This window comes from Adiantum capillus-veneris, chromosome 5 (genome assembly GCF_014529385.1).
Source record: "Adiantum capillus-veneris isolate H3 chromosome 5, ASM1452938v2, whole genome shotgun sequence".
Lineage (NCBI taxonomy): Eukaryota > Viridiplantae > Streptophyta > Polypodiopsida > Polypodiales > Pteridaceae > Adiantum > Adiantum capillus-veneris.
Genome location: NC_140935.1, coordinates 172,217,527 through 172,228,479, shown reverse-complemented (window position 1 = coordinate 172,228,479; position 10,953 = coordinate 172,217,527). Strand labels below are relative to the sequence as shown.

General features: G+C 38.7%; 1 protein-coding gene across 1 annotated transcript; it reads right to left on the bottom strand.

Annotated features, from left to right (window-relative positions):
* Positions 1-485: 485 nt before the first annotated feature.
* On the bottom strand, positions 486-4,953 carry LOC147458562 (uncharacterized). The gene is made up of 6 exons (XM_086513437.1): positions 3,775-4,953; positions 3,368-3,655; positions 2,559-2,836; positions 2,280-2,398; positions 1,067-2,181; positions 486-872 (listed from the first exon to the last, which is right to left on the bottom strand). Exons 1-6 carry the CDS (start codon positions 4,951-4,953, stop codon positions 486-488), a joined length of 3,366 nt encoding a protein of 1,121 aa, XP_086369563.1.
* Positions 4,954-10,953: the final 6,000 nt, after the last annotated feature.

The following is a 10,953-nucleotide window of genomic DNA, read 5'->3' as shown; positions in this document are numbered from 1 at the left end:
CGAGAATTACTAGTATGGCCGACCGCCTCCGACGGCCTCTCTCTCTCTCTCTCTCACGCACTAATGAAGGATGCTAATCGTAAGCTTGCTATATTGCTATAGACTGATACAACGTCGAACTTGCATGTTGTACTTGTAAACACCGAAGTCCCTCTATTGTATAGGCGAAGAACCGCTGTACCTCCGGTGGTGCTATGTACATATGCTGAGTGAGACTCTGGCAAAGGAGCCACCAAGGCAACAAAAAAAAAAGAGAACTTTCCCCAAAGCTATCAGTAAAACACAATAAATTCTTCCATATCCCTCAATTATTTCAATTATAGTCCTTCAATAAGAGACAACCAAAAATAGAATGACAAGGACAAAAAAAAAAAAAACTCAAGTTTACATGTGGAATACCCACAATCCAATTTCGTGTCATCTACTGTATATAATTTCAGTAACCATCCGTCACAACCAAAATTGAGGACACTGCATTTAAAGGTCTATGTTGTTAGTTGTAAAACCTCTTTGTACACAATGTTTTGAGAGTAAACCATTGGTGGCTCTGCGGATTCACTTATATTCGATCTTTGAGCATCATCAAGAACTATTTGAATGGCAGATGAAGATCTCACATGGGACATTGCAACATATAGCTGACCATGAGTGAAAACTGGTGTAGGTAGATACAAACCCAAAACTTCGAGTGTTTGACCTTGTGCCTTGTTGATTGTCATTCCAAATGCAAGCCTCACAGGAAATTGTCTACGCTTCATTTCAAAAGGTAGTCCATGAGAAGCCCCTATAATAAAGTCTATTTTGGGTATGAATACCCTTTCTCCAGCATGTGACCCAGTGATTACTTCTGCATCAATAATCCTATGGTGAAACTGTTTACATATCAACCTTGTACCATTGCACAAACCTTGTTGAGGATCCAAGTTGCGAAGAAGCATAATTGGGGCATTCTCTTTCAATTGCAAAGAGTGTGGTGGAAACCCCCCCCAAGCTCAAGAGAATTCAAAAATTTAGTTGTATAAAGAATACTGCTGCAATCAGATGAACATATTGAGTCTGCACTCACGTATTCCTTGAATATTCCTCTCATTTTACCCATGGCCAAGTCATTAATGGCATCAACGTCCTTATTGCGAGGAGCAAGTATATCTCTATCCTTAAAAAACCTCTTGTAATCTTGAATGTGTTGCATATCTCCATATATACAATCAATGAGCCCTTCAAGACTATTTCCTGGAAGAAGCATGTTATTTGGCAATGGGACATGGTCATTCAAATCTCCATGACCATCACCAATGTGAAGTATCCAATCTGCAAATTCTCTTGCAAGTACATTATTTGAGCCTTGAAACACACGCATATTGTCTGTTAGCCGCAAAACCTTTATATATTTCAATATGTGTGAGTGACACAAAGATGCACTCACAATATCTGCACGACTTCCTTTGCGGACAACAGGCAAGATTTGTCTAAAATCTCCCCCAAACAAAAGCACTTTTCCTCCAAACAATACATCATTTTGCATCACGTCCCTTAACATTCGATCTAGTGCCTCATAAGCATATCGATGGGTCATGGGAGCTTCATCCCATATGATCAAGGCAACTCTCTTTAAAAGTTCAGCAAGTTGACTGTTCACTTTGATACTACATGTTGATTCCGAATGCAACTCTAATGGTATTTTAAACCTTGAGTGAGCGGTTCTACCATTGCTAAGAAGCAAAGCTGCAATGCCGGATGATGCACATGCCAAAGAAACCTTTTGTTGACCACGAATGCGAGAAAGCAAGGCATTATAAAGATACGTTTTTCCAGTTCCACCCGGTCCATCTAGAAAATAAATACTTCCTTCTGCCTCCATGACTTCATTATATGCAATGTGTTGTCCTTGATTCAAAGAACTCTCTATTTTATCTGCCAAATCATTTTGTTCATGTGCATTGAATATTGTCTCCTCACTTAGCAATCCACCACTACGCTGGAATAAACGTGCTTGATCTATGCTAGGCATATTAGAAAAGTCAACAAGTCGTTTTCCATATTGTTGAAGCATATAGTTTAGGGTAGATAATGCTTGGTTCTTTGCTATTTCATGACGAACATGCTCATCAAGCGTACGCGTGTGCAAAGCATAAAAAAATTCCTCAGAAAGATCTTTGGAGAAATTATTCCATAGAGTACCTGGACACAAAGGCTCACAAAACACCAAAATGATCACAAATAATTGTCGCAATTGTGGTCCCAATCGTTGCAAGGATGCCTCCTATAGACACATTGACCATTCAACATCATTTTGTAGTAGGCCCCCAGCATTGCAAGCTTCCTTAAAGGTAGGGTAAGTGAGCCCACTAAAAGTTCGAAGGTCCTCAAAGTTTCGTGAACCTTTGCACGCGTTAAGCTACAGTCAAAGGTAATAAACCTCCCCAGTTGTAGGAACAATGTTGTACATTCTTCCGATGGTGTTTCCCTTTTGTCTGTGAGTCCATACTTTTCTGCGTGCACTCTAAACCCATTGAGTAGAAAAGTCTGTGTAGAGCAAATCATTTGCTTCCGGATACCTTTGATTTTCCACAAACCACTCTGTCAGTGTTGTCTTTCTATTTGCATCATTATTGACTACTCGCGCAAAATCTGCAGCATCTTCAAAAGCTACCATATTCTGTAAAGGAAGATGAACTTGTAACCGCATTGTATCGGGCTTCTCATCATGTAGGTCAAACCCATATATCCTCCAAATTGCCTCAGATGCTGATACATAACGTGCCTCTAGATAGCTCTTAATTTCATCAAGAACACCTTCACCATCTTGCAGCAAGACTGTGGCTCTATCATGGCCCTTATACACATATTTGTAAAGATATTATACAGCTGTGATAATTGAACATATCTCCACATTGATGTGAGCTTTATATCTCAATGAGAGAAGTGGATTATATGGCACAACCCATCGATTATCCAGCTTCATTTGTTTTGATAGCACATAATTTCTATCATCTCGTCGCATGTATGTTGGATATCCATCACCATCAATGCAAGTTTCAGCACAAAACTTGCATGGATATTTAATCTGCACCTTCCTTCTACCATGCATGGTGCATTTTGATTCAAGATACCACATGGACCGTGAATGTTACAATGTGTTATAACATTGTGCAAATCAGGGAACCTGTCTTTGTCTGGTAGCTCAGCACAAACCATTTTATCATAGTGTGAAACATCAATGGGCTTGTACTAAGATGCAAGTATCAACAAAATATGAGCATGAGGAAGTCCTCTTTTCTGGAATTCTATTACACTGACATGCCCAATGACATCTCCAAAAATAGAACCTTGTATAAGCAAATGCATCAAGTCTTTAAACTTAGACTCGTGCTGTCAAATCAGGAGGATCAGAAGCACTTTGCCCTAGCAATAAGGCATCATTAATCTCTTTCCAATGTGGATTGCATGTGAAAGTTATAAATAGGTGTGGCTTCCCACGCTTGCGCACGATTGCCATGGCATCTTGATAGAGCTGATACATATGTTGTGGGCCACCCACAAAAGACGAAGGCAAAACAATCCTTTGTCCAACATTAATACCTCTCACTCCTTCCATCACATCCCTAGCTGCCACCATGTCTCCAAGGCCTTGATAAGCTTCAACACGAAGTTCCTTTTGATGGTTTCTCAACCATAGTAGCCTAGACTCCTCCATTGTATGTAAGCATCAACAATGTATTGCTGCAATAACCTACCCCCTCGTAAAAGACACTCTATGGTGCCACTCCTTACTTGTACCCTAAAGGTATAATACTGCTTTTGAGTCATAAAGCGTGTTCTCCTTTCAGTATTCCCACTGGCATCATCATCGGAGTTAGCATTATTATTGATACCGAGAAGAGGTATGTATGGGTGCCAGCCATCTTCTCCTCTTGGAAACAACAAAACATATAGTAAAGGCATATATGAGCGATGCAAGGAAGAAATTCTTTTAAGGCCTCCTGTACGATATTGCAATAGAATATCACGATGCCCCACATTTTTTTCATCTCCATGCCCAGGTATGATTGCTGCAACTTCTGAACCACGGGGTGCTAGGTACTGCCAACCATTTGAACGTGCTTCAGTAATTACCATCTGGACCTCAGGTACTCTAGAATCTTGCATCATTGTAGCGGCATGATGAAAGGCATTTGCATATGGGTTCTCACGATGCATCATTGTTTGCAAACTTTGCAAAACATCTCTATCCACATTTGGTACATGGTGTAATCGATTATTCAACTCATTCTCTGTGTCAAAAAAGTACAATTGTGCAAAGCGAGGGATCTGATCTATTGTTTCCTCTGGAGTCATAGGCCCAATATTATGGTACACTGATCCATGAACTTTAAAAGTGTATATACCTCTCCCTCGAGTAAATTGCTCATCTACATGGGCCCCCAATGATGCAAAAGCTAATGCATTATTATATGCCCTTATGTTTTTGAGAAATCTTTTGCTTCTAGGAGTAGTCCCCTGCATCAATTCTTTAAGTTCCATTGGTGGATCACATAAAGCAAGCAAAGACACTTTACCTGATGAGCAACAATACTTTCCCACAAATGTTTGTATTGACCTCCCTTCTACCTTCCAAGAAAAAGAACCACAGATAGAGCATCTAACTTCCAAGCTGCCCAAGCTGTGTAGTACGCATTTACCATGGTAAAGAGAAAGCATGGAGCTATGCTTTAAGACCAAGGAATCTAGATACACTGTACGAAAAGAAAGGCTATATTTCTCAACTTTGGAGAAGTCACCCTCTCTAAGAGCATTGTGAGGATTTGTGTGGACATCCTGCAAGGGTCTATGAGTTTCAGTATTGTAGAGATTATTTTTGAAGTTAGCAGCAGTTGGTCCTTGCTCATTGATAGAAACCCTTGATGATATAGGGGTCATTCGAAATATCAACCCTTGATGAAGAGGGGGCATTGATATAGACCATTGATGAAGAGGGGTCATTTGAAAAATCAACCCCATGCAGAGATCTTCGAACCCTAGACCGTGCAACTTCGCGTCTTGCTTTTCGAGTAGCATCACACAATCTGCTACGTCTTGCATGTCTAGGAGTCAAAAAACGTGGTCGAAGACACCATCTGTTTCTATTTCAAATAGAGGTTGAATTATTCTCATAAAAATAAAATTAACACATAGGTACTTTATATAGATCACGTTACATGAATAACATACATCGTCATCATCATCATCATAGTTTAGAAAGAGATTGACATGGAATAGAAAGATTAAAAAAAAATTGTTCTTAACATCATAAGTATCATAGCTCAACACTCAATAAAAGCTTACATATTGGGTGCATTACTTGGTGCTCCTGGACCACTTGGCATAACTATACGACCAATCCTTTTGTCAATAGCATTCAAATGACTAATAGATACTTTTAAGGATTGAACTTCATTCCCTAGTTTGGTTACTTGCTCTTTCAAGGCTTCAACTTGCTCCTTGTGCTCTTTAAAGAGTAAAGAGAGTTTCTCCATGACCTCATACTCAAAGGTTTCAATAAGCCTATAGAGCTCATGTTGGTTGAGCTCCAAACGTCTCATTGTTGAGATGAACTCTTCTCGAAAAGTCTCTTGGTCACTTTCACTTGCAGGTGCTTGAATCTCTTTCCAAATTTTACATAAATATTCATTGAACTCGTGTTGGTTAGCTTTATTACGTTCACAAAATCCTTGAATAATGTGTAAATGCTTTGAAGAACCTTCATCATCCCCATAACCTCTTGATCTAGCAAGTTTCTTTGTAGGTCGTAGGCTATTACGATCTGGAGGTGTAGGCATGATAACCTCACCAACACCATGTCCTCCTATAGCAGCAATTGGAGAACCACTGGAAGGGCTATCCATCACTGCACGGACATATGAACATGAGTTACTAGAAAAAGGAACATTTATATCTATCATAGACTTTTTTTTTCTTTTTACTACCTCTTTTTCTATCTAATACTACACTATCTTTTTTCTCTTTTTATCCCATTCTTTCTTTATTTTTGCATCGAGTTTAATTTCTATTACTTCCATTTTTTTTGCAATTTGTACACCCTTTTACACTTACAAAAATATATTACACAACCTTATTTTTTTTAATTTTATTTAATAGATTTTTTTTCCAATTTTTCTCTTTTTTATCACTCCTATTTATATTCTTTTGTGTTCAAATTTTTTAAAGTAATAAAGTAATATGCACTATTTATCTATTCTCTATTCTTTTTATTTAATATCCATCGATTTTCTTTTTAATTTTACTCTTTTTATATTACTTTTTTGAAAGGTTTTATTTCTACTTTTTTACACTGTCTACTTTTTCCCCCATTTTTTTCCAAGATAAGAAGGTTGCCATGAGATCGAGAGAAGAAGAAGGAGAGAAAAAAAAAGAAGGCCGGAGGAGGGAGAGAAAAAGGCGGCCATATGAATCAAGAGGGAGAGACAGCGAGCAAAAAAAGAAAATCTATATGAAAGCGAGAGCGAGGGACCTTACCGAATGACTAAAATAAAGTCTTTGTTGATTCCACGCACTAATTGCCACAATCCAGCCTTATGAAGGATCGATGCCTATCGTCGTGAGTGACTTGCAAGGCAAATTAGTAAGGGCCAACAACTGGCGAGTTGTATGCAAGCTCATAGATTACTTTGCTTCAATATTGGCATTGCTAAAAGTAGTTAACATGCCTAGTAGACCTTGCATCAACTTTCCTACCCACAACATACCTACTCAATGCAAACATCTTATAATTGTAGCTATAAAAATTTTCGCCATGCAAGTACTGCAGATAAGAGTCCGCCATGCAAGTCCGAACTTTCGCCATGCTCTCTCTATCTCTCTCGGCCTTGCTCTCGCCTTGCAGCCTGAAGACGTGCACCATCAAGGCATTGCCAATGCTTCCCACGCTTGTCGAATCATAGTGCCATGCAAGTCCTAGTGCAGCGCCACTTGGCGCGTGCAGTTCACAGCGGTAGCTGGAGGCAGCCTCCTCTCTCTCTATCTCTCTCGGCCCTACTCTTGCCTTGCAGCCTGCAGTGCAGCGCCGCTTGCAGCGTGCGGCACATAAACGTGAGGGCCTGCAGCAGCAGGGGCAGGGGACTCCATGGCCAAGGAGCGCACAGAGAGAGAGAGAGAGAGAGAGAGAGAGAGAGAGAGAGAGAGAGAGAGAGAGAGAGAGAGAGAGAGAGAGAGAGAGAGAGAGAGAGAGAGGGTGGTCCCACATACGTTGCAGCCACTGTAGCGGGCTGAGCTTTTCTGCCTGCGTTTTTCTTAGCATACGTTGCAGCCACTGTGGCCAAGGAGTGCAGAGAGAGAGAGAGAAGGCTTGCATTGTGCAGCAGTTCGAGTGGCAAAAAAGATCTGCGTTTTTCTCAGCATACGTTGCAGCCACTGTGGCCAAGGAGTGCAGAGAGAGAGAAGGCTTGCAGCGTGCAGCAGTTCGAGTGGCTGGCTGCCACAGCTCACCAGCCCAAGCGGGTCGGAGACTCTCGGACATGAGAGTCCACACAGATACAACTCTCTCTCTCTCTCTCTCATTCATTTCAATAAACTGATGCAGTGAATTTAGCTGAGGCTTGAGCGATGATGAATCTACCTGAGGCTTGAACGAATCGTTTCGTGTTTGGACTGGAAACAATCTTATATTTTGGGCTTATAGAGCTTTAGAGCCTTAACCCGACCCGCTTTCTTACGGCCGTACCCGCAGCCCGACACTTTTATCCACAACCCGAGGACTTTTTCCACTCACGCTTTCTTGCGCGCGACCCGAGAGCAATCATCTTAGTTGGATTCGCCTTGCAATGCATTTTCTGCCACCACGTAGGCTGAAATAAGATTTTTCTCTGCCACCACGTAGGCTGGATTCGCCTGGACTCACCTTGCAAGCATTTTCTGCCACTTGGCAAGCGATGACCTTGCCTTTTTAAATAGATATAAGATGCAAGGTGAAGCTTCACTTTAACATTATAAAACAATAGAATACAAGAAAAGTCAAGACATGTCCGTGTAAAATGAAGGTGAAATAAAAAGATCCATTTACTATTTCAAAGCTGAAATAACATTTAAGGTAAGTGTAACATTGAAAATATGCTTAACCCAACTCTCTTCGAATAGTTCATTAAAACTCTCAACTTCTTCTTCTTATTCTAAGGCTTCTTTTAGAAAGCCAAAAAGTGTAACAATAAATTTCAAAAACATTTAAAAGAATGTTCAAAAAACCACTTGGAAATATTGTATCAAATTGAGAAAAACAAGGTGAAGCTTCACTTTGACATTCCAAAATAATAGAATGCAAGAAAGCTCAAGCCATATCAAGTGGTGAAATAACAAGGTGAAGAGAGGGAGAGATTTATGGGGAGTATGTTAAAATCATGCCTACAACACATGTCATTTTTGTTGTGTTTTAATATAAAATCATATTGTTCATTATATACATAAATCAAAAATTCCTTATATATTACAAAAGGTCCCTTTTAAACAACAAGAAATGTGCACATTGATATTGTAAAACAAAATAGAATGAAAAGGAAGTCAGATTAAAGCAACAAAATAAAAGGACCCATTGATAAACTGAAACAAAAGAACATTTGATTGAGTGCATAAGAAAAAAACATGTCTAAAAGAATAGAAAATAATAAAATAATTTAATGAAATAGACCTATATGAGGCCCTTAAATGAAAGCACTCTTTCACAAATAAGAAGTGAAAGGGTCACAATGACTTTCTAAAAAAATATAAAAGTGATAAAGTCATTAGGTTGAGTTTAACTTGAATTAGTGTTCCGGAAAGGATTGTCTCAACTTAGCCTTGAGCCGGTTGAAAATGGAGACTAGCCGGTTGCAAACCATGGCAAAGGGAAGAAAAACGATGAAATATAATTGAAAATAGTTCAAAAATCTTGCTGCATTTATGCTAGTATTTCCGGTTTGCTTCTTTGTGAGGAGGAAATTCGATCGACAATTGCTTAATAAAAGAGACTTTCTTGAATATTGACTAGAATTAATTTATAGAATGCAAGAAAAGTCAAGCCATATGAGGTTGTGAAATGAAATGGGAAATAAACAAGGTGAGGACTCACGATGGCCTGTTGAAGGTAAGGGGGAGGAAAGATTTATGCAAGAGGGAAATGGCATAACCAATCTATCACACTTGGGTAATAGAAAGGTTATACCATTTTCCTCTTGAATAACAGGTCTTGAGTTCAACTCTCCTCGTCGGCTAGATCTCTAAGGTCTCTTGGGATAGTTTCCTACGATGTTAAAATTCTCTTCTTCTTCTTTTTTTCTCTCTCTCTCTCCCCTCCCACACACACTCACATGCACACACACATATACATGGAACCTCTCTCTACTCTCTTCTTCTCGTTGATAAGTGTCCTTTTAATCTCTCTCTCTCTCTCCACACACACACACACACACACACACACACACACACACACGTATACACAAATACACAAGCATGTATGCACGTGTTGAAATTGACCTATCTACCATCCCAAAAGCTGATTTACACAAGAAGATGTACCCCTGTTAAATCTAATAGTGGGTTGTCCACAAAATTCCTCTCTTTGTCAACTCTCTCTCTCTCTCTCTCTCTCTCTCTCTCTCTCTCCGGTTACATACTTGAGTTGCATCGAGATCTACCCCATGGATGTCCGAGCTTTGTCATAAGCAGGTAAGCCCTCCTCTCTTTATAATATATACTCAATGTTTGAGTTTTTGTTAATGTTTCTGTCATGTGCATGTACATACATACATGCACTCACTATAGTAACCGATAAATTGAGAGAGAAGGGACACCAACACAAGTGCCCAATGCCAACAATTTTTCAAGCACTTTCAGAAAGGATATAGAAGTCTCTTTATAGTTATTTTTAAAATTTTGAAAATACACTTGTTTGTTTCCAAAATACACGGACGCCATTGTGGCAAGGTACGGTAAGTAAAAGTTTGTTAGTATAGTACACCTAATTTGTTCTTGGTAGCCTCTGGGAGAGAACAAATGTGTAATCTTCAGCACTTCAAGGCTCGGCTAAGCTTGAGGTCTTTTTGTAATTTCTTTGAGATTTAAATACATTCACTTACTATTGTGATTTTGGCCAAATTTTTTTATTTGAAAATACACTTTCACAAATTGTTAAGAGATATCAATATTGGTCTTAAAAAAAACCCTTTGAAAAAACAAAAGCAATTTTATCTTTAAAAATTAAATTCTCATAAAACAATAAAATATCCACAACAATTGTCATTTTTTTGTTATGTGTACTTAAACTGAACTATTTACTTTATGTAGAAAGGCTTTTGACTTTACATTTTCCAAAGTCTTTTTGCTATGTGTACTTAAGTGGTTAAGTTACTTTGTGTAAAGTAGAAAGCTTTTGATTTTCAATTCCCAAAAGTCTTTTCATTTTTTTGCAATGTTACTATTCACTTTTGCATTTTAAATCTTCCTACCTTTGACTTTTGCATTTTAAAATAGAGGTCTTATAAGGTTTTCTCTTGAATGAAGCAGTGAGTGACACATGGAAGGTCTCTCCTTCCTTAAAAAATTTAAGCTGCTTCATATGAAGTTTAAAAGTATAGAAGTCATTTTCAAGCATGCAAACAAAGTAAATGCTGCCTTAGTTTAAGCTTTCTATTCACAAGACTTTTGAATCCCTTAGGGACACTTGTCTCTCAAAGAAGACAAAAAGAACAACAAAGATATTTTATAAAGAACCTTGCCATGTGGCGCTCATCTAGCCAAAGAATCCAACAGCTTCAATTTTGCAACAACTTTGCACACTTAACCCTATGGCCTTCCACATGCCAAAAACACTCATCAATATATATAGAATTTATTGAAATTGTGCAAGGTGAAGCTTCACTTTAACATTCTAAAACAATAGAATGCAAAAAAAGTCAAGACATGTGGGGATGTCAAATGAAGGTGAAA